This window comes from Cynoglossus semilaevis, chromosome 19 (genome assembly GCF_000523025.1).
Source record: "Cynoglossus semilaevis isolate Cse_v1.0 chromosome 19, Cse_v1.0, whole genome shotgun sequence".
Classification (NCBI taxonomy): Eukaryota; Metazoa; Chordata; class Actinopteri; order Pleuronectiformes; family Cynoglossidae; genus Cynoglossus; species Cynoglossus semilaevis.
In genome coordinates this window covers 1,004,805-1,031,338 of record NC_024325.1, presented here as the reverse complement: position 1 = coordinate 1,031,338, position 26,534 = coordinate 1,004,805, and the positions used below count along the sequence as shown (strand labels likewise).

General features: G+C 38.9%; 1 protein-coding gene across 8 annotated transcripts in view; it reads left to right on the top strand.

Annotated features, from left to right (window-relative positions):
- Positions 1-26,534, top strand: part of LOC103394758 (roundabout homolog 1-like) — a 76,906-nt gene that overhangs the window by 38,611 nt on the left and 11,761 nt on the right. For 6 of the 8 annotated variants that reach the window (XM_025065557.1, XM_017041908.2, XM_025065555.1 and 3 more), the window contains 19 exons: positions 6,104-6,261; positions 8,609-8,729; positions 9,821-9,959; positions 10,088-10,215; positions 11,894-11,902; positions 12,120-12,244; positions 12,328-12,499; positions 18,429-18,631; positions 18,721-18,802; positions 18,894-19,056; positions 20,425-20,591; positions 20,677-20,801; positions 22,100-22,334; positions 22,746-22,867; positions 22,994-23,165; positions 23,797-23,994; positions 24,661-24,687; positions 25,495-25,534; positions 25,741-25,895. In XM_025065557.1, coding sequence (XP_024921325.1) covers positions 6,104-6,261; positions 8,609-8,729; positions 9,821-9,959; positions 10,088-10,215; positions 11,894-11,902; positions 12,120-12,244; positions 12,328-12,499; positions 18,429-18,631; positions 18,721-18,802; positions 18,894-19,056; positions 20,425-20,591; positions 20,677-20,801; positions 22,100-22,334; positions 22,746-22,867; positions 22,994-23,165; positions 23,797-23,994; positions 24,661-24,687; positions 25,495-25,534; positions 25,741-25,895 — 2,541 coding nt within the window. The remainder of the gene's footprint in view (positions 1-6,103; positions 6,262-8,608; positions 8,730-9,820; positions 9,960-10,087; positions 10,216-11,893; positions 11,903-12,119; positions 12,245-12,327; positions 12,500-18,428; positions 18,632-18,720; positions 18,803-18,893; positions 19,057-20,424; positions 20,592-20,676; positions 20,802-22,099; positions 22,335-22,745; positions 22,868-22,993; positions 23,166-23,796; positions 23,995-24,660; positions 24,688-25,494; positions 25,535-25,740; positions 25,896-26,534) is intronic. The other 2 variants (XM_017041910.2, XM_017041909.2) reach the window with 2 other exon arrangements.

Genomic DNA, 26,534 nt, shown 5'->3' with positions numbered 1-26,534 from the left:
GGGGGGGGTGGGGGGGGCAAAAGGCTAAAGGGATGTAGGGTTAGAAGGAGGATGATGGGGTGTTTGAAAACCTTGCGCTGGCGTCCAGGAGTGGGGTGAGGATAGACAGCTGCTGCTGATGGAAGAGGACGTGAGACAGAAAGACAACACTGGGCGTTAGCTTTAGCTTAGCATTTCAAGACAAAAGAGCCAAATAAGCTCGGCTCTTTCTTGTGGCAGTTGTTGATACAGAGACCCTTTTGTTTCCTTTCAAATTAACGGGGTTGTTCTTCAGCACATTCTCCTTTGCTCTTCTTTCCTCTCCTGTTCAATCTGTCTTCATTAAAATCTCCTACACCGTCTTTTCCTACGTTTTGCTATTTCACTCGGGATATTTTTACCTCTTCGTTCAAAATTGTAACGTTAGGCATGCATTCAGACATAAGTAATTTGTTGCTTACATTATATAATACATTTAACATGTTCGTCTCGTAGCAATTAATGCTAATTCTACAAGAGTCTGTGTTTGTTTTGCTCTTATCTATTTCTTTGCCTCAACCACTGACCTAATTTCCCCAGAGGGATCATTAAAGTTTCATCTTTCACCTCTTGGTCGTTTTTTTCCCCCTCCCTGTTCACTCCTCCCTGGTGCTGCTTAGTCCAAACCAAACAAGCTTGTTGCTACTCTAAGCAATTTCTCTTCCCATTCCTACTTTAAATCACCAGCATTTAGCAACTATGTGATTTGGGATGTGTGTACGTGCCAAGGACTACCGTTTTCAGGCTGTTTCTGCATCTGAGCTCATTTTGTTTTCGATCATTTATTCTTAACTTGAATTTAAGTTTGTTGACAAAGATCTCCATTTCCCCCGCTTTTAGGGTCTCCTCAATGAATAATAAATGAATGACGATTATTAAAGAGAATCTGAAATAGACCGTCGATGTGCCGAGGAGCTCTAATGCGGTGCTGCCTCTGTCTGTGCACATATTATCAGTATCGAACACCTGATGTGCCTTTTTAATGCCCTTAAGCCCTTAAATGGCTTGTAATGAGTCATGTCCTGTTGTTGGCATCATGATTTGGAGTCTCTCCCAGCACCGATCAGTCGCATGGAAACACTATATTACAGCGGTCCCCGACCTTTTTTAGGATCGGTCGGCCAGTAGAAGAAGAATCATTAAATTTTCAAAATAAAACATCTTTTAGTCTACAGTCTGTTAGTGTCAGGGTCTGAATGACCTGTTGTTGTTGTTGTTGCATTGGCAGATTATCTTTAAATAAAAAAAGTAAAGGGATATAACTGGATTATTTTTGAATGAAGTAAATTAGTAAAACTGAAGTTTTTTTTTTTTTGTATAAACTGTGTTTCACTGCGACCCGGTACCACATGACCAAGGGACCGGCATTGGTCCCCGGACCAGGGGTTGGCAACCCGTGATATATAGTGTTAGTATAGTAGCCAGAAGTAAGACTTCTATATGTGCATGCGTCAAGCTGTGTACCTGCAATGTCAGCATTTTTCCCTACCATGATAATGATTTTCCAAGACTGAATGAAAAATGGTACAGCTACCAATCAAAGAACACTACAGTTTTAACTACCTTATAAAAAAGAGAGACTTTGTCTGTGTTTTTGTGTTATTATTGTTTGATTTATGTTCCACCTCCTCGTGTCTGTCATACCAGAGCATGTTCCTCTACCTACACGGACCAATCCCTTCCATCCCTCCTGGGCACTGCAGGTGTCTTTCAGATTGATGACATGAGAAAGACTAGGGCACCTCGGCGTACATTAGGCTGTGAAACATAGCGGTAATCACGACTGTGAGTGTGTGGTTTGCCTGGATGTATCAGCTCATTTTGGAAGGCATGTCTTGCCGCGATGCCGAAAGGAACAAAAAAAAGGCTAAGTTTCCTGAAGTGTGATGTCTTGCAGTTCTTTGCTGCATCCACCGTAGCTCTTTCCTTCTTAGTGTCTATATCAGTACTGCTATCTTGTCTTTCTTCCTTTCCACGACTCTTCATCTTCCTTCTTCAGTCAGATAACTTCCTGCGCACGCTAGTTCACTTCAGGTAGAAATGAGGGCGATAATTCAAAGCCGGGCGGAGCATTTAATGCCCGCGGTTTCTCCAAATTTGATTTGTTTCTACATTTGTAAGTGGCTTTTTGAGTGCCGTCTATCAAATCGTTTACAGCCTCCCGCAAAGAGATTTATTTTTTTCCAAATGCTGTTACCATGGCTCTAGTCTTCAAACAAAGGTTTCTACAGAGCTTAACTGCTTTCATTTCCCCCAGTTACTGTGTTTGCTCAAACAGAGCCAGCTTCTTTTTTTTTTTTCTTTTCTAGCAATCATTTTTTCTGTACTTTCAGCAGAATCATCACATCGTATTAGTGGGAAATTTCTGGATGTTTCTTTGTTCATCCACGCAAAATAGTCCCAGTCATTGAAACTGCCTCACACACTTATATTTAGACTCACTGGTATGGAAAAGTTCACATTTTGAACTCAACATTCATTCACTCACTGGTCTCAAGGTGGAATTATTAACGGGTGTTTAGAAAGTTATACTAATGAGTAATGTTGGCAACAAATTTTTAAAATTTGTATTACGTTACAGTCACAAATGTGGCTGTATCAATTGCCCAGGTTGTGTCAGTAAACTGCTGCACACCTAAACCGACCTGTTAATTTATCGAAGCACTGCCACTGGGTCAGGAGGTCTTGTCTCCAGAGACGCAGTTGTTAGTGCGGCTCATATTTAGTGGCTCGTTATTCTTCAGTTCAGGTTGAGCATTTACTCAGTTACTGTTTTATTGTTTAACGCAGAGGTGTCAAACATACGGCCCGTGGGCCAAAACCGACCTGCTATGGGGTTCAATCCGGTCTGCTTGATGAATTATAAAAGTGAAAAAAAAAAAACGCAAAAACACTTAATGTTTGTGATGTTTTGCCATAGTATGTTTCATTAAATATGAAAATTTTCTAATATACTTGGTTTTTGCAGTAAAACGAGGGGGGGGTGAGGGGAGCATGCATTTGCTGTTATTTAGGGTAATTATGTTATGATTGGACTAGTCTGGCCCATTTCACATCCAATTACGCCGTATGTGGCCCCACCGAAATGATTTTGACACCCCGGTTTAGTGTGTTGTCTAATGGAAAATAGAATTCTTACAATCAACCTTGAAGGACAATATTCTTATTCCATCAGATCCATGGAGTCCCATACATAAGTCAGACTGTTCTGATGGCAGTGCATTGAAGAAATGGAGAGCCATCTCCATGGAAGTGAAATTAGATAAAAGAAAATGCTCGGAAAAAACGGAAACACTGCGGAATATTAGCCGGTTGCTTTTGGGTTTGTTCATCATTGGTTATCATCAAGTTGTAGAGGTCAAAAAATAATTCATCGGCCCACTTTCATGGTGGTCTTCATTGCAGTTGTGAGTTACATCTTGGCTAGGAACCAAACCCCGACAAACCCCGACAAAAGTCGAGGAGTCGAGCCTGATTCTTGACATCTGACTGAATTTGGTGAATGGCAAACTGAAATCCTTTACTGTCTCACCCTGAAAGATTGATTCAGTTTAGCAGTGAAAACATTTTGTATTTATTCATTGCATTTGATGTCATGAGCTTTTAGGAATTTTCATAAAGTTATCAAAGACAGAATGTCTGACGCACTTACACAGGCATACCCACACACACAGACTTTCTAATGGGATAGCTGCTGTTTTTATTAAAAACATTCCCACACATAACTCTTGCTTATTTCCTCTGAAGCAGATAACTTTGGGCTAAAGTCTCGGGCTTTCATCTTAAAACCAAGAATGCGTGACATGGCTGTGTATCAGACTTGTTTTTTCTAAAGTACGGCGTTCAGGTGTTAATGATGCAGGGATTTGGTGAAGAATGGTGTTAATCAATTTATGTTCTGGATTAAAAAAAAGAATGAATTTGGCAGAATGACAGTTAATTCTATTTTTTTGTTCTAAATAACCTGTGCTGCTACAGGTAAAAAAGTTGAGTAATTCTTTTTTTTTCCTATTACTTTTAGTCCCGTTTTCACAAACCTATCTACATATGCAGTGTAGGATGTTATCAGCACCTGCAGCGAATTCAATCAAATCAGCTATTTACTTATTGATCATTCTTGGCACTCTCTTATTGATATCACCCAGTTGTGTCTCCTTGACCTGCGATAATCCATTTTTGGCCGTACTGCTTATCTCGGTCAACAAACATTCAATTTTAACTTGAAATGATACTAATCAAAGCAGGAAATGAAAAGTAAAAAAGTAGATTGTAGGTACAGTCTAAGTCAGTGGTTCTCAAACTTTGGTATACATACCACCAATGGTACGTGAGGTTGGTACGCGAGCGCTTTCTAGTGGTATGTGGGGTAAATTCATATTTTCGCATTTTCAATTGAATAACTGTGAAACATAGAATGCACAACTAATACAACATTTAGAAAAAAATGTGTAGCTACTGTACTTGTGAGATTATGAATTAGGATGTCTGGTCTTTTTATTTATTTACTTGTTTTTTTTATAGGTCTGGTCTTTTTATTTATTTACTTTTTTATAGTACTATGCTGCTATATTCTAATGTTGGTCGTCATGGTGGTACTCAGAGACCTCAAGGTTTTCTCAGAGTATATTATACAGAGTATAAAACGTTTGAGAACCACTGGTCTAAGCCAAAGTACATGACGTTTAATAGAATTAATTTAATACCATATTGATGAGTTTACCAATTACATTTGTTTTTACCTGATTGCTTAGTAGGTCTATTATACATAGCTAAATTAGCTAAATTAAACAATTTTGTATTTAAGTTAATTTAGATTAACATTAACATTGTTTTTAATGTGCTATTTTATATTAAGTAATTTGCATTTTGTGAAAAGAAAACTCATTAGATGATTAGATCCTAGTCTGGGCCCAGGCATTTTTTTGGGCACGTCCTGCTCGAGCAAATAAATATGCACAATTCTGAGGACAATCGCTGAGGCCATTAGCTGCAATAAATCCTAAATGTAATGGCTACAGGAAACTGTCCAGGCTTTCAAATCGAGCTGTTTGGACCTTTTAAGATAATAAAAACAGACATGTAATCTCAATGCCCCCTGCAGGAGAGTATCGTATCAGTTCATTAATCTACAAACATACTCACATATACTGTCTGACAACGTACGGGCAGATGTGGTCTCACTCTCTTCCTGTCTGATGAAACCTCCACCATGTTTTCGCGTCCCTTGAGGAATTTCCTTTCATCACGTGACACGGTGTTGGTGTTGGTAGGGGTGTCGGCGAACCAGGGGTGGGATGGGGGTAGACATGAGCCAGCTGTTTCTCATCAGCGCGTACTCAAACACAGTCTGTCTGTTGCACCTCTGCTCAGAGGATCTGGGACCAAGGCAGTGAAGCGTAGTTTGAAGAGTTCGGTGGAAAAGAAATTCCAATTAAGGTCATCCCAATCGGTTTCCTCGCAACGTTTGCTGCGTCCATCAAGCATTCCAAACCCTGGTTTTCAGACATACTGGAGTGTTGTGCACGAATCCGTATCCAGAGGTGAACGGTTTGCCATCTGGGAGCGATTACATCTTTTCCTCGTTGTTTCCTGTCTCCCAAACCCAACTGAGTTCTGCCGTTCTGCGGTATGTCTGTGTTGGCTCAGCTCACACTTGTTCAGGTTTTAGTCCCTTTTGCAAATAATGACCTGGATAATAATGACAGTTTTCAGCAGTCAGTCGGGCAAGGACGTCAACATTAGTACATGATGTTTACTTACATACGGAGGATTGTTCTCATGTGTGCTATTTTTCCGTTACACAAAATAATATGAAAAATGTAATATATATAGATACATTTCTAGAGTAGATTTTTCATATTCATTAAAAAATACAAGGTGGAAAAGGTGCCAATAATATGTAAAAAAAATCAAATATTGCTTTTTAAAAAATCTGTGTTATTCTAATATCAAAAACCACCAATAAAACAGGTTTAGAGTCACTTGACAACAAACCATTTATACCACAATATATATCCACTTAAATTTTGTCATTAAAACTCGAAAAAAGTTAAACGATTTGTGTATTTGTGTCTCTGCTTTTCAGTTTTGCGCGATGAATTCAGACAGAACCCCGTAGATGTCATGGTTGCAGCGGGCGAGCCCGCAGTACTGGAGTGCCAACCACCCCGAGGACACCCTGAACCCACGATCTCCTGGAGGAAGGATGGAGCCTATTTAGATGACCGAGACGAACGTATCACAGTAAGGAATGCTACGTTGTTAAATCTAACATTAATTGTTTTAAATCATACTATATATATATATTGTGAGAAACAAATATATTTAAATATATTTAATTCCAAATATATGTATATATTCCAAAGGTAATTAAAAAAAGTAATTCCAAAACTAACTTTTATATATATATATATGTGTGTGTGTGTGTATATATATATATATTCCTAAAAGAAATTTTGTTTTGGAATTAAATATATTTAAATATATTTAATTCCAAAACAAAATTTCTTTTAGGAATATATATATATATAAAAGTTAGTTTTGGAATTACTTTTTTTAATTATCTTTGGAATATATACATATATTTGGAATTAAATATATTTAAATATATTTAATTCCAAAACAAAATTTCTTTTAGGAATATATATATATATAAAAGTTAGTTTTGGAATTAAATATATTTAAATATATTTAATTCCAAAACAAAATTTCTTTTAGGAATATATATATATATACACACACACACACACACATATATATATATATAAAAGTTAGTTTTGGAATTAAATACATTAAAACATATTTGTTTTTCCACAATATAATTACACAGTATACCACATAGAGTGTAGTACATGGTTTGTTGTTTTAATGTGTTTGTCGGTGACTGCTCTCCAGGCTTGCAAAAAAATATTTCAAAGTGTGTTAGTGTAGAATGACAGGTAGAATCTCTCTGGGGGGCTGCGATGGACAGAGCAGTGATGTATCATTCAAAGACAGCGACGGAGCGCAGCTAGTAAGGAGGCTCCTCTGAGGGAAATACAAAGGCTGCTTTTTTGCTTTGAACTTTCTCTGTGTGTGTCTTTGCAACTAATCATCTTCCCTTTGTAGAGTTATGTCTTTACGTAAAGAGTTCAGCCAAATTCGAAATACAAAAAAAAAAACCTAAAGACAGAGCTGCTTCTAAGGCTTTCTTTGTGATGGGGCCTGTTCTGTACATATTTTAGTAGTATAAGTATGGATTCTCATTATAAACTGTTTATAAACTGTTGGTTTAATTATACTTTTTCAATGACCTTTATTTTTTATTCTTTATTAATTTAAACTTTTTCAATGACCTTTATTTTTTATTTTTTAGAACAATTTTTCATAAATGATTGTCGGTAAAACATTTTGACATTGTGGCCTTCAATTTGACCTTTGTTATCATATGAGGCTGTATTTCATGCAGTTTTGTCAACAGCCTGTATAACCTGTCTAAATATGAACATATATTTACTGACAAATCACAACACAGGTGTTTAAATCGGCATTATTTGCCCCATGACAGACAGTGCGAGGCACCAGGGTGACCAGGGTGGGTTGCGAGGAGGAAACTGAATCTCCTGCAAGCTATTAAGTACACAACACTGTAGACAGCCTTGACCACTGACCTCTATAAAAAAACTGCAGTCTGCTGCCACAGGCCTTGTGTCTATAACTGACTGTGGAGCCACACCACTATCTAAAGTCAAAATAAAAGGTTCAAAAGTGTAATTGAAGTCCATGCCCTTAAGAAGCTTTCATCTGTTTGGATATAGGAGAAGCTGTCATGTTTTTTTTGTCAGCTCAGTATGTGGTGCTATATTTTTAATACCTCCTCATCACAGCTGAGGCATCACCTGGTATTCTGTGTTTGCTGACAGTTAATACAGAAACACATATCTAAAAAAAAAATCTGTAATAGACTGTGGAGCTGGTATAAAAAGAATGAAAGCAACACAAGGAGTATATGTTATATATTTCTCCTCTCAGTGTCATATCTGTGTGGTGGAGTGTACAGACCCATGAGGAGAGGCAAACGTTTGAAAAACAGATTGCACAGTTGTCCACAAAGATCTATGAAGACGTGACTGTACATCTTTGTACATCCAAGGGTTCTCTGCTAACTTAGCACATGATTTGGAGAAGGATACAGATAAAGTGGTAATACTCGCAGTATACTGTACTAAAGACATTTTTCTAGATATAACCAGATTGTGAAACCTTTACTGTTCCATCGACAATTTGGTTTGTGTGGGTATAGATATACCAGGCGTGTGCAAACTATTTGACCCGCGGGCCACAATTGTCCTAAAGTTGAACAGGGGGGGGGCGGGGTCAGGAGCAGATGGATGGAGCGTTCGCGTGAACTAAGATAAATGACTTGTAACGTCTGACTTCATATGGATGGAGCGTTCGCGTGAACTAAGAAAAATGACTTGTAACGTCTGACTTCACCGTTGAAGTCAGGCAGACTGACAAACCTGGCTGAAACACACAGCCACAGTGCCAGCTGGTCTAAAAGCTGTTGTGTCAACACAGCTGTACAGATACGTCCTATCCTCTATTTCAGATACGCAGTGGCAAGCTGATGATCACCAACACTAGGAAAAGCGACGCCGGAAAGTACATCTGCGTTGGAACCAACATGGTGGGAGAAAGAGAAAGCGAAGCTGCCGAATTAACGGTGCTTGGTAAGATAGAGCTTTGACGTGCACTGACACACATACATAGTCTGTATGAATCTCTACCTTCAAATGGGTTATAATAATAATAATAAATAAAAAAAATCAATTCATAATTGATTAATTAAATAAATGTACAACCTAATGCCAGATGGATGGACATCCATCCATCCATCCATCCATTTTCATCCGCTTATCTGTTACCGGGTCGCGGGGGCAACAGTCGCCACGACCACCACCCAAATCACACTGCACCGTACCAACCCCCCTGAACCTTCCTGTAGGTGGTGAGTCCACTGGAAGGTACCAACCTCCCTAACCGGGATTCGATCTTGCCCAGGAGGTGAACCCTGGGGTTCCACAGCAATGACAGAGACATTGCCTCTGGGCCAAAGGACCACGCATTCAAAAGTACCCCCACATATAAATAAAATAAAAAGCGTTTGTGTTTCTTATTTTTCAAAATTCATCAAGTGGGCCAGATTAAATCCCCTGGGGGGCTGGTTTTGGCCTGCGGGCCGTATGTTTGACACCCCCGACATAATGTTTTCCATCAGAATGGCACTCTTATCAGTATCACACGGTGCGATGACCTTGGCTGCAGTCAGGCATGTACAGTAACGAACCTCACAGAGCTGTTCAAGGTCCTTCCTTGATGTGCGTGTGATCCAGCTGAATGCCGAAGCAGATCAAAGTTTTTTGGTTGTTCTACAGGTTGTGAATAATAAATGCCTTTTGAGACTGCAGGAGGCTTAGACCCTGAATGTTAAATACTCTTACACTGGATAAAAAAATCTAAATGTTGTATAACCTTAAGGCTTCAAAGCAGCAACACATGGACTAATTACTTTAAACTTAACTCAAATAAATGTGTTTTATGATTTTTTTTTAAAAAAAAACCCTAATGTCTCTCTGCCCTAGGTAAAGTATTGTCTTTGTAGCTTGGAAAATTCAACCTCCCAGTGTTAGTTAGGTTATAATATTGAGTGGAATTTGTGATCGTGTTTGTAAAAAATTGATTTATGGAAATTAACTCCTGCGTTTCTCAATAGTTACGCATTACAAGGTTTTAGTCAGAATTATTTTGTACTTCTCTTCAGAGCGGCCAACTTTCGTCAAGCGACCCAGCAGCATGGTTGTGTTGCCGGAGGAGAGTGTTGAATTCCACTGTGTTGTTCAAGGGGACCCCGTACCAACGATCCGCTGGAGAAAGGATGAATCAGAACTGCCTCAGGGCAGGTAAGGCACGGATATCTGTTACTTTGGAAACTACAGCCTGATCTAAGAAAGAAAAGAAAAAAAAAAGAGAAAAGTTTGTACAGCTTTTCAATTCATCTTTTCTGTGCGTGCTCTTATCCTGCCTGCAGATTCGAAATCCTCAAGGACTACACTTTGATTGTCCACAAAGTGACCTCCACAGATGAGGGTTCCTACACGTGCATGGTTGAAAATATGGTCGGGAAGTCCGAGGCTTCCGCTGTGCTCACGGTGCACGGTCAGTACAACCTGACCCTAATGGAATGTCTTTTTTGTGCTCTGAGGAGTTTGCACACAATTACAGACTTCTTTTCACCGTCCTTGGTCTGTTTAAAGCAGGGGTGTCAAACTCATGTTGGATCAGGGTCCACATACAGCCTGATTAGATGTCAGTTGGGCCGAACCAGTACAATCATAATTAAATGAAGTCCATGTTTTTCCCCTTAATTTCCATGCACAGAACTTGAGATATATTAGAAATTAATTTTAAATGAAATAGTCCATGTTTTTCCCCTTAATTTCCATGCGCACAAGTTGAGGTCTATTAGAAATTCATATTAAATGAAATATAATTTTACAAATTATCATGAACACATGAGTTTGGGTATTTGTTTTACATTCAAAATTCATCCCTGGTTTAAAATGATCCTCTTTAGGTTTTAAATCAGTCACAGAAAGGGAACAAAACGTAACCCCATATCTGTGTACATATCCAAACATAGCAGTGCTCTGGTGACTTCATGGCTTATGATGACAGTAGGACTTAGACTATGATAAATGACATGTTAAAGTCATGCATAAAGGCTAAAATGCTTTTATCAATTTCTACGCCATCTATTGGGAAAACGTGGGTATTGCAGGGAAACGGCAGAAGAAAAATGATAATATAAACAAATTATATCATTTGGAAAAATTTGGAGGGCCGTATTAAAAAGCTGAACGAGCCACATCTGGCCCCAGGGCCTTAGTTTGCGAGAGTTACACTGTCGGTTGAAATTCTTAGTAACCACAGAAAGATTGATTAGGGATTGAACCCGCAAACCTTAGATCCACTTGCTGTAAAGGTATAATTTTAACAACAACCACCAGGTGACCCATCTTGCTGTATTCAAATGTAATATGATACCAGAAATGTGCGTTATATCATTTGGAAAAATTTGGAGGGCAGAAATGTGCACAGTGTTATGTCATCAAATGTCATTTAACTAAAAGGACCTGTAGTTGTCCTTTAGACACATTCTTGTTGCAAGACTTTGTAAAAAAAAAAAAAGCAAAGAAAAAATATGTTTTCCTTTGTCCTGAAATAAATGCAAACTGTGTGCCTGACCTTTCTAAAGGCATTTGTGAACGCAAAAAATGTTGAGCAATAACCACAGCCATCTTCTCTCAGTCGTTCCAAAACCAGCTGTTTAGCCAACCATTCATTTCATTATTGGTCCACTTTACAAATGTCAAGAATTTTTCCATCTCAAAATATGTCTTTGTGTAGACAATTTACAAGAGTGCAGTAATGCACAGACTCTCACTTGTTTAAAGACCAGGTTGTACTGGACACGTACATTTTTTTTTTGAAGAAATTTCTTCTTCATAAAAAATGTTTGATCTCTCGTGAAATTTGTTCTTGGCCCACAGAGTAGATTTCTTTCTGTGCTAGCTACAGGTTAGCACAGCTCAGAGAAGGTAATTTGGGAAAGTTAATCAAAAGTATGGGAACTATAGTGCTACATGTACCACAGTATATCATCATGGTCGGTACTTTGTCCCATTACAATTTAATTTTAGGATAAATATTCTAAAAAGTTAAAAAGAACAGCGTTTATTTTTTTCATTTTCACCGTGCCAATCATTGCATCTAAAATAACTGTATTCATCCTAATCACTCATTTATCTCCTTTTTCTGTTTGTTTTCCTTGTAGTAAACACTGGTAAGTTTCCATCCATTCATCACCATCATCAGACTACACCTGGAAATCATGAGCCCCTGTCATTGTCCTAACTGTAATTCATGTGGGTACACTTATTCAATCATGTACAATAGTTTGATTTAAAAGGTAAATATTCATTAAAGAAAAAGTCTTCCTGACTGACGTTCTAAAACTGGGAACTATGAATTTGTAATTGCTGCGTCTCTTTCTCTTGCAGTGCCTCCAGCATTTGCCATCCGCCCCAGAAACCAGGTAGCGACAGTAGGCAGGACGGTCACCTTCCAGTGTGAGGCCACGGGCAACCCGCAGCCTGCTATCTTCTGGCAGAGGGAAGGCAGCGAGGTGAGTCTGACCTCACTGTCATTACAGGAAAGCGCGACTTCAGAGTGGTTTCTCTAATGCTGCCACGTCGCTCTCCTCTCCAGAGTCTTCTGTTCTCCTACCAGCCACCACAGCCCTACACTCGTCTGTCTGTCTCCCAGATGGGCAGTTTGACCATTACTGATGTTCAGCACTCTGATGGCGGCGTGTACAGCTGCCAGGCTCTCAATATTGCTGGCAGCGTTATTACCAAGGCACTGCTTGAGGTCGCAGACTGTGAGTAGAAAGTAATACTGATCACAGTGCAGTATATTGTGTGGAGGGGGGGGGGAGTTACAGAGCACTCCATTCAAAACACTTTAGTACGAATAAGTAACGGCTAAGTGTACTCTGTGTGGCGGGAACATACATTTCTTCCTTGGATACTAGGAAGAAGTTTGTATTAAAAAGACATTTCAAATCCCTCAAAGTCACTTTAAACTACATACAAAAATAATGGGAAATATTCCGCAGAAATGAATACAACATTTAATATTAATACAAGTGTTTAAAACTAAAAAACTAAAAGACGGCAGTTGTGATAATGGGTGGAGGGTTCAGTCTGAATAAATATCTGGATAAATATGTTTTGAGGTGAACAGAAAGAAAATTGTCCTATAAACCAGCCTACTAATAAGTCATAATAAGTATAATTATATATATATATATACATATAAATATATATATAAATCTACTAATAACCAGCCAGCTAACCTTTTTGTATTAACGTGCCAACACGTACAGTGTCTCTACTCTCTCTGTAAGTCCATAGATCTATAGTCTATGATGGAACACATAGAATCCATATATATGGACGGCAGTCATTCCCACTCTACTCCATCCTGTTTATACATCTATAAAGCCAATGGATATTGATAACCTCATGGCCTGGTGAATTTTCAAAATAAAACATACAGTATTTTAGAGTTTATCCTGTTAGTACTGGAGTGTATTTTGAAATATTGACAGATTTTCTTGAAATGAAGAAAGTAAATGAAAACGACCAGATTGTCTTCAAATGACGTTGCGTGATTTTGTTGCGGCCTTGTACCAAATGACCCACAAGCTGGTCCACAGACCAGGTGTTGGGGAGCCCTGTTCTAAAATATTGAGTTGAGGAATTACTATAATCAACTAAATATAACGTAATCAATGACTAGAGTTGTCCCGATAATATTTTACAAACCAATTTGAGAATGAGTATTTTAATTTGTGGTACTCGCTGATACAGAGTACTGTACTTGGTTGATATCCGAACTGGAATTTAAGTGTTTGAACAATATCATATATATATAAACTCTACTCCATCCTAGTATATATATTATATATATATATATATGTATATATATGTGTATATATATGTATATATATATGTGTATATATGTATATATATATACTGTATATATACTGTATATATAAAAGTTTCTGTACAGCTAACAACTAAAGATAGAACTTCCCTCGAGTTTCCTTCACTTAAACTTTCCCTATTTCTATAAAAAAAATTCCCGAACACTTCAGTTGTTTTATCAAATTCCTCATATAGCAGTAACAGAGTTTGTGAATTACTTTTGAATTGTATACGCTGATGTCTTGAGTTTATGGAGCTGAAGTGAAAACGACTTTCAAACAGGCATCCCGACCCTTCTGAGTGACTGATATATTTTATTCCTTTCCCGACTGGCTTCGAGGTATACTGTGGAGACCGAATTACCGAAGTACCAAAGAGACTGACAAAGCGTGTTATAACCTTTCTGGAGTCAGGGGACTGTCTCATAAGGTTCAAATATTCAGCAGTGGGAGAGGCCGACTCAAAATTTGATATGTCGGTGTAAAGTGTGAGGCTGGTGGTGAGAATTCTTCCTTCAGTTGGGCCAGTGATGCCTTTTTTTTTTTCAACTGGACAAAGGTTTTATCAGATAGAGAAGGAAACAGATTATGACCACGGGGGATTAAACCAACTGCTGACATTTGTTTACCTATTTAAATGAGCTGTCCATCCACAGAGTAACAGGTCACTGGGTTGGCACATGTTTTCGAGTCTGAGTATTTGATAGAAGTATAGGATAATGTTTTTGGTGCATCCCAAGTATTCACTAATCAGGCATTAATGCCAGGGATGGGTTAGGTAGATAATAAGGTCAAGTGATTGTGAAGGATACAGTATTCCCCAACGATATGTTTACATCTGCTCCTGACCCGGCCCCCCTGTCAAATTTTAGGACAATTCAAAAAGATTTGCCCACGCCTGGTATAGATTAAAAATCACTGCTCTTACATCTCCTCCCATTTGTCTTAATAAATTACAGGGGTTGGACAATGAAACTGAAACTCCCGGTGACCAAAGGTGGTAGGCTGACGTTACCCCGGATACCGTGGCTTCTGATACATCACAAAGACTTCCTGTCTTGGTCAGACATGTACATCACAAAGACTTGCTGTCTTGGTCAGACATGCACCAACAGTTTGTCCTCTTTTGAACTCTGATATGTCACCCATAATGTTTTATTTATTACTCTGCTAATTGAACCTTCACACTCTGCTCTTACTGGTGACAATCACTGAAGTTTGACCACCAGGCTGGTCAAATTTAGCCGTGAAACCTCCAACCCTAAATCGGCCGGTGTTTCAGTTTCATTGTCCAACCCCTGGACGTGGAAGCTGTATTCCTGCTCTCTGGACTGGTTTTCAAACTGGTACCGCTTGCAGACTGGAAATACCCAACTCCCCCCAGTGTGGTAGTTGGCCTGGTTACTACAGCTGTGGGAGTGTTTCCCCAGATGTCTGCTTTCTCTACTGGGTTTAACCTCTGGGTTGCCATGGCGATTGTGTATACACTGTCATTTTCTCTTCTCTCTTCATTTACTTTGAAAGTGTTCTTTCTTTTCTTAGTAGTATAATAGGTTTGTTGTTTTTTTTCAGTTAAGGTCAAAGTTGTAATTACAATTATAATTAAAAGGTGATATATTTAGTTTTAAAATTAGATTATTTATTTTAATATCTTTTTACTGTATATAAGGTATGTGTAACTGGGTGTAGAAATATGGAAGAATGTTCCTATTTGTCATATGGCTTTGAGAAAGCTTTGTTAAAACTTCCCTTATTTTCATTTGAATGAAGTTAACAACTTTTTGCTTCATAAAACAGGTGTTAAAGTCGTCATCATTACCATAACAAACAAAGTAAACCTTCATTCAGTTGTTATCCTAATACGGTAGTTTATCGCTCATTCATTTGCTGATAAAATACTTTATCAGAAATAACTTGAAGAAAATGAAACTGTCGCCCTGAGGGATCATGGGAAATTGCATTTGTTGTAAAATTTGGTATTTAAAAGGTTAAAATCGTACCATTCATTATAATATTGTTCTGATCATTAGATGAATCCAAAGTATTTTTCAGTAAAGTACAGGGTATTACTATTTTCTGTGAGCCACAGTCCACTTTAACAATGAACTCTCTGTCTCATTTGCTTGCAATTATAACTTGGGTTTTATAAAAACTGAAATTAAGAAGGTAGGGTCATTGGAATCTGACCCTTTGACCGTTTCCTTTTCTTGCATATGGATGTGAGCTCGTTTTTTGAAGGTACTCGGTGTGGAGTTTTTGAATGACTCTTTTGTGGTACAGTGTTGCCTGTAGGCAGTTTAAAAATAGATGCCATGCCATGTATTAAATTAAATTAAATTAAATATTCATGTGAAGCCAATTGCTTCAGGTTCTGAGTCCAACACTGGGCCACTTGTGGTCATTTTAGGGTCAACAATTAACCTGACCCTGCGTGCTTTTTGGATGGTAAAATATCACCAGAGTAGCCAGAGAAAGTCCACACAAACGCGTAAGTAGGACATGCAAACCCAATACTGAAAAGGTCGTGAAATACCACCGGGAATCAACCGCTGATCTTTTTGCTGTAAGGCAACTGCGCTATCCACTGCTCCATATGTGGCTTATATTAAGTCTATTAATATTCCACAGAAAGTACAGTGTTAGACCTGTCATACGAAAAATACCATGGAATATATTTAAAAAAAAAAAAATTGGATTAATAAATGACCGCAGGAACATAACATATCCTATCTTTTATGGGTATTTTTGTGTGTATTTGGTCTGGGTGGGTGTGAAAAAGCTGTAAATCGTAGGGGAGGGGGTCAATTTAAATATGCTTGGAGGCGCGTACAACTAATTACAGAGTCTGCAGACATGCAATTAAACGACCTGTGTGATCATAAACGGGTGTTTCCGTGAAACGCTGCAGTCCAATATGTACACATAATAATTAAACAACGGTGATCGCTCGAGGGTTGAACAGACACAGTCACTCGGTCGTCTTGCTGAGTGGATCAGTTAGACACCTTGAAACTGTAAAAAAGACAGTCTGCTGTTACTGACTGCCTGCTCTACAGCCACCTGGAAGGAAAGAGCGGCATCTCCTCAGTGGAAAAAAAAAAAAAGCATTATGGGTATACGAAATGAGAAAACAGATGGTATTGTGTTTTATCTTCTTTCTGTGTTTCTGTTTTTTTTTTTTAATACTCTGAAGTACTGAGCTCTCATCCTCTGTCCATACTCTTGTCTTTTATTTAATAGATTTTCATGGAGAAAAATCAGCCTGTGCTACTGTAGGCAGATTGCGAATATTTTTTTTTAAAAATTATTGAACGTAAATATACCACTCTGAAAGTTTTAATATAAACAGAGCAGGAAAGAGGAGCAGGCACAGAGACAGGACATGGTCCCTGTTATCTACGTGGGGTGTTATTAGCTGGGCTTTTCCTCTGTGATTGCAGCTGGCTCCAGCAGCACCGACTGCTGAATGAACGATTAGTTGCTTTTCGCTGGAGGGGAAAAGTTGATTTCTTTTTCCTTTTTGCCGCCTGCACAACCCCGCTCAACCCATTGTTCTGTCTATGTACCAATTTTCCCCCCAATATCTTCCGTATCTTATCTGTCTTCGGTTCTTTGGCAGCATTTTCATTTTCATTTTCCCTACTTTCATCTTTCATACTCTCGTTTCTCTATCTCTCTGCTAGGCTTTGATCTTTTGTGGGCATCAGTTCCCAATTTCCACTGCCATAATGCATCGTAGGGTATCTGTACTTTTGGAATGCGGCCTTTATTCAGTAGTGGTAATCCAGGTATAGACAGGTAGACGGGACAATGCAACCACAGAGACGAGCGGGGGGGGCATTTCAGTCAGAGCAGCAGTTTAGAGCCGACTCTGTTTGGACAGTATTACAGACAATAACTTACAAATGAGGTAATTCAACCCACAGGAATGTGCAGTATCTCGTGACGCACTCAAACCAAGAGTTCCTGTTTGTTAGAAATTAGGATAACAATCCCACAAGAGCTGCAGTGGAGACGGAGAGCTCTCAGTAACGTTCATGTCATATCGCGGTTCTCCTTTAGCTCCCTCAGTACATCGCAGATTTTTTTTTAATCCGATCTCACAAGATTTTTGCTATATATCGTTAAATATAGCAAAAAACAAGCTAAAAGACAGACTTTAAAAATGTGGATTCACGTTTGAAATTGAGATAAGCGCATTTGCGAACGCTAGCCGGTAGCTTTGTACACAGCCCACTATTGGCGAATACAATGTGAACTCTGTACTATTAGCTAATTGAGCATGCTCTTCTGTTCCTCACTCTGATTGGCTCATGCATTGTAACATATCTCAGCATCACCCATTGTCTGTCAGCCATTCTCTCGTTCACTTCGCTCTGTGTCGCCATTTTACAACTCTACTGTGGATATCACTGTGTGGTGAAGGGTAATACAGTCTAGGGAGGGTTGATAACAGTGTGGGGGAGGTTCGTAAAGGGTAAATATATACGTGATTAATACTTCTACTTCGCGATTTTTCCCGTTTTGCAATTGGTCTTTGAACGCAACTACCGCGATAGAAGAGGGATCACTGTATACGTATTTATACTTTATATATTACTTTCATTACTCATTGTAAACGTTATGGTGCCCATTCTTAATGACCACAAGTCAAGTCAGTTTTATTTGTAAAGCCCAAATTCACAAATCATATTTGTGAATTTGGACCTTAAAATATCCTCATAAAAAAACCCAATAGAGGGAGAAATGAAGGTGAATACAGTCAGTTGATCAAAAATGTTGAATTAGCTTAATTTGTATTTTTACCCTTTTTTTATAGTTGGATCAGACCACCCTCCTGTGATCGTTCAGGGTCCCATCAACCAGACTGTATCTGCGGACAGCTTAATTGTGATGCGCTGCAAAACCACCAGCCCTCCATCTTCTAAAGTCCACTGGAAGAAGGACGGTGCTCCGCTGTCGTCAGGAGACCCTCGTTTATCTGTAACAGACACAGGAACTCTTCAAATTCACCACGCCAAGGTAGGAGGTGAAGTCGCAGAGCGGGGTTGAAGTTAGCGAGGCGTCACCTTGTTTCCAATTTCATCTTGTGCTTCTTTGCCTCCTCACAGCTGGGTGATACAGGATTTTACTCCTGTGTAGCTTCTGGTCCAAATGGAGAGGCTTCCTGGACGGCATACCTGCAAGTAACAGGTCGATACATGTAACTGTAACATAGTCCCGACTCTTGTTATACAGTTAATGGTAGATTGTTCTGATCACATTGGTATTTTGTTTTTGACAGATTCTGAAGTCCATGCAGTTCATCCCGCCGACCCAAATGGGATTCCCGGTGCTCCTCTCAAACCAGAAGTGACTGATATTGGCCAAACCTCTGTCACTCTGTCATGGAAAAGTAACCCCAGTGCTTGGGCACCACCATCATCTTACCTAATTGAGGCATTCAGGTTAGTTACATTTAGTTCACATTCTACATGAAATAAGCAGCACAGTATGGACTGCTAGCTCCGAGCTCACCCACATGCCTGGGGACATCTTAAGAAATGGATCCATCTACTGTATCATCCATCAACCCGTCAATGAATCCAACCCAGTGGCGTTCCATGCGTTTCTCTTCTGCCTCTTAATGACGTCATTATGTCGATATAAACCATCCATAATATGCAGAGATGTAGTATAGTATGAGTCAATATTTCCTAGCTTGCTCATGTAGCCACAACAACACTGTTACCAAAGCAACAAATCCACAAAGTACAATTCAGCCACAGCTGCGACATAATGTACATCAATTATACCATAATATTATCTGTGCATTCCAGTTCTGACTTTCAGCACTGGCAGATTTCTTTCAGCCTGGCAACACATAATGCTGAAATATGATTGGATGAAAAAACTCGACTAAAAAATGCTACGGTTTTTCATATTAATTGAACAGAATAATAATAACAACAACAGTAATAATAATAATAATAATAATAACAATAATAATAATTGAACAGAATGCACTATATTATTTTATAATAATTCCTGATAAATATATTGAAAATATGTGACACTATGACACTGTTTAGGCCAGCAGAGATACACCACTGATTTAACCATCTATTTTCTATTTTCAACTCTTTACTTCGGAAGTTTTTGCCCAAATTTTTTAGATTGTAAATAATAATGAAAAAATAGGTTACTGCTTCGGGGACATTGCTGGTCGAATACTGCCTCATTTTGTTTGTATAATTTATGGATTTTTACCAGTATTCATTCGGTGACTCATAGTAGCAAGTTGGGGAAAATGTCGTTACAAATTCCAGTAGGACAGGATTAGATGACTCATTGATTTTTTTTTCGACTCATCTTTTCTGTGAAAATCTAGCCGTTATTTTTTTTTATATCGCTTCTTGGATATAGGGAATTGACGTTGTAGATTGTAAACTCAATGTCTCTACTAATGTGTAATGGATAGAATAAATACTATGGTCAAATACTGTAACACATGCATGGCAGGTAACTCATAATTTTACTTCTCTAATTCTAATTTTATTCCAGTCAAATATAAAGTTAGCGTAAACTACATTTTTATTTTAGGACATGTCCGACATTTAATCTGTAAAAATGTTCTTATTTTGTTTGGTGTTAATATTTTGAGTTTCATTTTTTTTACTTATGCAGCCTGTTCAAATTCTTAATTTCCAATTAAATCATCATCGGTACTAGACTGTTCTATAAATGTTAATCCTCTCTGGCCCACAACTTAGACCAGGTTATACATTTCTTGAGTGATTAAGTTTGACATTAAATTTTCTCATCCCTTCTTGCAGCTACACTTTAGGGAGCAAATGGATGACCATGGCTGAGCATGTAAAAACCCAGTCCTTTGTCCTGAGGAACTTGAAGTCTGGAACTGTGTACCTGTTCATGGTCAGAGCCGTGAATGCTCATGGCCTCAGTGACCCCAGTCCGATCTCTGATGCCGTCAGAACGCAGGGTCAGTGGAGTCTGTAACAGATATGTTTTCAACTTTGTCAACAATATCGGAGGAATTTCTGATACATTTCACTATTTAACTTTAGTAGACAACACAGCCACCATGCAAGGCGTAGACCACCGCCAGATCCAGAGGGAGCTGGGAGACGTAGTGATCCACCTGCAGACACCAGCTGTGCTGTCTTCATCTGCCGTCAGGCTGCAGTGGAGGGTAAGAAAACACAACTGTATGAGCTGCTACGTGTGCAGTTCACTACAGTCTACAGTGCTGTACTGGAAGTGAGGCACATGATTGCAAATAGGGATTTATATAGATATATATAGAGAGATGTACATATATATCTATATATAGAGAGAGTTTACAGTTATGCTTCATTCAAAAATTTAGAGGCACAGGCTCCATTTTTTATTTTTTGCAGACAATCTAACAGGAGCTTTTAATTCTGAGTTAAAGAGGTTTAATCTGGATGTAAACAGTTTTAGAATATTATATTGTAACAGCTGTATATAGTTCAAAACATCCATCAGACATGTTGAAAATAGTCAATTTTATTATAGTCTTAAAACTTGAGATTTGAGGATTATCAAAGAAGATAAAATAAATCTGGATTTCTAGAACAACGTGTTTTTTATTTCTTTTTTACATTTAAAAAAACACACATTAAAATGGTTATTCTTATTGCAATCAGTAGTGTGTTCAACTATTATAAAATATTAAATTAAATAAATAAAAAATATTATTTTCCTCCCATTTTATTACCTTAGGTATTATCTAAGGACAATGTTACAAATGTTTTTGATTGTTATTTATAGTTTTGTTTTTTTAGCTGGAGTCTGTTTTTCTTTGTGCTGACAGTCAAGTCAGCTCCTGCTCTGTGCCTGGCAGACGAAATTTACTGCGTACCTCGTACAGTACTAAAGTTATTTTGAGTATTTAATTTCATTTTCTATCATTTTTCTTAATAAAAACCTCAATGTGTTTTCACAGTCTATCTTTTGTTGTGTAGCCTGGTGCTTGTATTTATAGTTAAAGCTAAGCCTGCAGTGCTGCTGTGTTTTTTTCTTTTTTCACTGGCGTCATGCTGTTCTGCTGTCAGAGAATGCACTGCAGTAATTTGACACCGTATTTTTTTTTTACAGTTTAAAGCATTTTTCTGCTTGGACACACATTAGAACACATCCACATTTTCTTTGAACCTTTTTGAAGGAAACAAATTCAAAATGAGAGTGAAGCCAATTATGGAAAGCGTGGTTGTCTCTTTTAACTTGTATCACACCATGCTACATACAACATGCACATTTTGCACTTCACGCTCCGGTAAGTGCAGTTTTACATCGGTGTACAACATTACATGTCTTACAGGACACCAGACTATTGCACTCTGTTAGAGCTTACAGGACTTTAAATATGAAATATAAGTACAGTGTAATATGAGTGTAGCAGAATTTACTCACCAAATACAACTCTGCTAATTTATGCATCCTGCTCCGTCTCTTCATGTACACCAGGTGGAGCAGCAGTCTCCCTACATCCAGGGTTACAAGGTGCTTTACAGGGCGTCGGCTGAGCACGGCCAGCCTGAGGGGCGCTGGAGTGTCCTCCATGTGCGCAACCCAAGGGAGGACGGCGTGGTCATCAGTCAGCTGAAGAAAGGTTCCATCTATGAGTTCAAAGTGTGTCCCTTTTTCGATGAGTTCCAAGGAGCTGACAGTGAGGTGAAGGTGGTGAAGACATTTGAAGAAGGTGAGTCGCAATACATTAGTATCCTTATATGAACCATGTAGCTTAGTTTGAGTTTTTTTTTATTTTAGTATATTTCAAATAATTACTGTATTTTTCAGACTATAAGTTGCTCTAGAGTATGTTACAGGAGTAGTAGATATTGGTACACAAGCCTAGAGTGCCCTCTAGCAGCTGTTAATGTGAAAATAACAAATGTCGCACCTGACTATAAGTCGCAAACCCAGCCAAAGGATGAAAAAAAAGTGCAACTTATAATCTGGAAATTATGTTATGTGTTATACAATTAAAACATTTTAAGACGTAAATTGAAATGTATTTTCTTTCAATGTTTTATTTTACCTGTAACGTTGAACTGTAAAAATGAGACTTTCATTTTAACTTAATCAATAACTACATGCTTTCCGTCCTCAGCCCCTAGTAAAGCTCCTCAGAGTGTTACAGTGACAAAGAGTGATGTCAATGGAACTGCCATCCTAATTGCTTGGAAACCACCTCCGGGCTCAGAGGAGACCGGAGTCATCCAGGAGTACAAGGTAAGAAAAGGAGACATCTGCATCTGTACCCGCACTGTTCTTTGAAGCTGCTGTTTAAATGTAAATTGTATTATTCCAAGACTCTGATGCATGCGGTGTCTCCACCTTATTACCCCCCTTTGACAGATCTGGTGCCTGGGTAATGAGAGTCGGTACCATGTGAACCAGTCTGTCGATGGCTCCTCCTTCTCCGCTCTCATTTTCAGCCTTGCACCAGGAATTCGCTACAGTGTGGAGGTGGCAGCCAGCAACGGTGCAGGACTTGGGGTCAAGAGCGATGTCACCTTCTTTCAGCTAGGTAGGCGCTTTGTCGAGAAATCTGGGGCAAAAGGTCAAAGGTCACATTTTATGTTCAATTGGATTAGCAACAAAATTGTTAAAGTTGAATTAGCATAGTGGTTCTCAGTTATTTTCTGTCATGCGCCCCCTTGGGGACAGAATTGTTTTCACGCCCCCCGTACCCTCCGACCCACACCCCTGCGAAATTGAAATACTATTGAGAACCTGATAACATGTATAGTTTTATCTGTACAAACCACTGCATGATTTGCTGCCACCTAGTGACTGGAGGCTTATTAACATTCAAGCATTACAGCAGTGGTACATTTATGTCCAGCGGCCATATTCCACTGGAATATGTCAGAGTAGGGGCCCGCCCTACTTTTTGAGAAGTACTGATTGAAGAACTAAAAGAAAAATATTTTAAGTACTTTACAAAAGTCATACTTGAAGTAAGTATTAGCTCTGCTGCTGTACTCTGATGACTTTACACTGTAAATATGTGTTTCTGGACTGCTTTAATAACTGCTGTTATTAAAATATTTTAATACTTTATTTCCCCAATTTCCACAAAGTCCATTGTTTATCATCACTGCTACAATTTGAATTGATAATAAAGCTAAATCTCTTTCTCCCCTCCCGTCTTGCAGACTCTTCCGGCCAGATGATGGACATCAGTGAGGACAGAGACTCGTGGTCTCAGATTTCTCATGTGGTGAGGCAGCCTGCGTTCATCGCTGGCATTGGCACCACCTGCTGGATAATGCTCATGATTTTCAGTGTGTGGCTCTACCGCCACCGGAAGAAGAGAAATGGCCTGAGCAGCACGTACATTGGCATCCGCAAAGGTATGCACTTCAGACAAAGTAAAATATAGTTTGTTTGTACAGATTGTTTAGTTTAGTTTATCCTTTAGTCAGCTGCATAACTACATTCACATCAGCCCCCTGAGACCCAGATGTAACATGTGGCATGTTGTCATCTCAGTGTTCTATACAGGCTTATTTTGATTGGCTAAAAACCTAGATCACATCAAACGACAGAAAACACTCCGCTGTAATCTTCTCCCGACACAAAGACCCCGGGAACACATTTGCATTTTAAGATTATGCAGACATTCAAAGGTTGACCTTCAGTCGCGTATTTGTGGAGTGTCGGCTCTTCTCCGACTCCCAGTCTCCCTGAAAGAACCGACCTGTCAAGCTGCCATTACCACGTCTGCCAGAATATCACTGTTATTTCCCCTACTCTCCTCTTCCTGTCATCTCCCCATTAACCTTCACCTAAACATGCGTGTCAAAAACTGCAGCAGCACAGGCGCGGTGACATATAGTTATTTATGTTTGTACACATCAGGCTTTTATATGAAGACTTGTGCAATGCAAAGAGGAAAAGGTCATGTGCACTGGCACAAAGGAGAGGAACTTGTTATCTGAAATACAGAGTACACAGTATAGTAGTATGAAAAGCACATGGAACTACACTCATTTTTCCTATTCTATCTGTCCCAACAGTTCCCTCGTTTACCTTCACACCTTCAGGTATGTAGCATGTTTGATAAACCCTTTATATTAGATGTTAGCATTCATTTTAAATTATCTCTCGAGTATCGAGAAGGATTTGTTCATTCTAGTGATCACTCGAGAAGGATTTGTTCATTCTAGTGATGAATGAATATGAATGAATAGTGATCACTATATATATATATATATACACACACACATATACATATACATATATACATATATACATATATATGTATATATATACATATATATTTGTCTTTTGTGCTCCCCACAGTATGTTAATTAAAATCCACATTAGAATGTCCAAACAATAGTCTTCTTAATGTGGACTTTGCATTGTTTAAAGATAAACATGAAAATTAGGATTATTATATAATGAAATGTAGTGATGATTATAATTATAAATATATTTTTTTAACTGGATTTCTGAAAGAGGAAGGAAAAGGAAGTAGCAAACATTGTAATTTTATATTTTCCGCAGCACTAGCAGTGAGGTCTTACATTTGTGTATACATATTTTATGATTGAAAATAATTAGGGTTATTATTTATTTAATTTAGGAAGTATTTACCTGTCATAAATTGTAGATGCTAGTACATCTGCTCTGATTTTTTTTTAACAATAAAGTCATGCTATGAGAAGCAGGCGTAGAAGCAGACAGACATTCATGCTAAACACTGACAGTCAGAATTCTGCACCATGAAAAGAAGTCTTTGAACGTGCAATCTTTGGAACTCAGCTCTCAGTTTCCTTGTTTCTTCCCGCCTTTCATGCTTGTGACAACTCAGCACGCACTTTTTCCCCCCTTGTTTCTCTTTCCAGTAGCATTTCAAAGAGGGGAGTCCGTGTGCAGTTCTGGCAGGTGAGTTTTATATATTTTTCTTTTTGAGATCTTTAGTTGAAAAGGAATTTAAAAAAACCCGCACCGACCGTTTGTGAACACTAGGGGGAGGTGTGCACCTTCAGCAAACTGTGATCTAACCGCACACGCCCCCTTTAGCCTTTGGCCTGAGATGTTTGAGCGGAGGAGGGTGTGATTGACAGCACTGTCGGCTCTCTTCATTGCAGACCTGGCCTTCTCGGTATGGGTGAACCTCTGAACCACCTGTGGCCCCCAGACAACTGGCCCAACGCGTGTTCCAATCACAAGACCTGCAGCATTGACTGCTGCAATAACGGCAACGACACCAGTGACAGCAACGTGACGACCTACAGCCGACCAGGTCAGTGGGAGCCGAGGTCATGTTGTACACACATGTGGGGCGATTCCTGTCGGGATTATTACCTGTCATGTCAGTGCTTTTCCATTAATGCCTTCTGACAATGAAAACAACAGATGAAAACTCAATAATTACAAACTGAGGGATCACAATTCCATATAACCATAATTTAAAAATTCAGTCAAATCCTGGAGCTTTTTAAATTTAGACTTCTGTTCACTAAGGCTAAGAATAATCAGATAATTTCAATATTTATATCTTTATAATATTTTATATATTATAAAGGAAAAGAATAAGATATACATATATAAAAATTATGTATTGCCTATATTATCCATCCATCCATCATCAACCGCTTATCCGGGGCCGGGTCGCGGGGGCAACAGTCTGAGCAGGGACGCCCAGACTTCCCTCTCCCTCGACACCCCAAGGCGTTCCCAGGCCAGCCGAGCGACGTAGTCGCTCCAGCATGTCCTAGGTCTTCCCTAGCACCTGTCCTAGCTGTCCATGGCATGTGATGTAAATGCCCAAGCCACCTCAGCTGACTCCTCTCGATATGGAGGAGCAGCGGCTCTACTTTGAGCTCCTCACCCTATCTCTAAGGGAGCACTCTGCCACCCTGCGGAGAAAGCTCATTTCAGC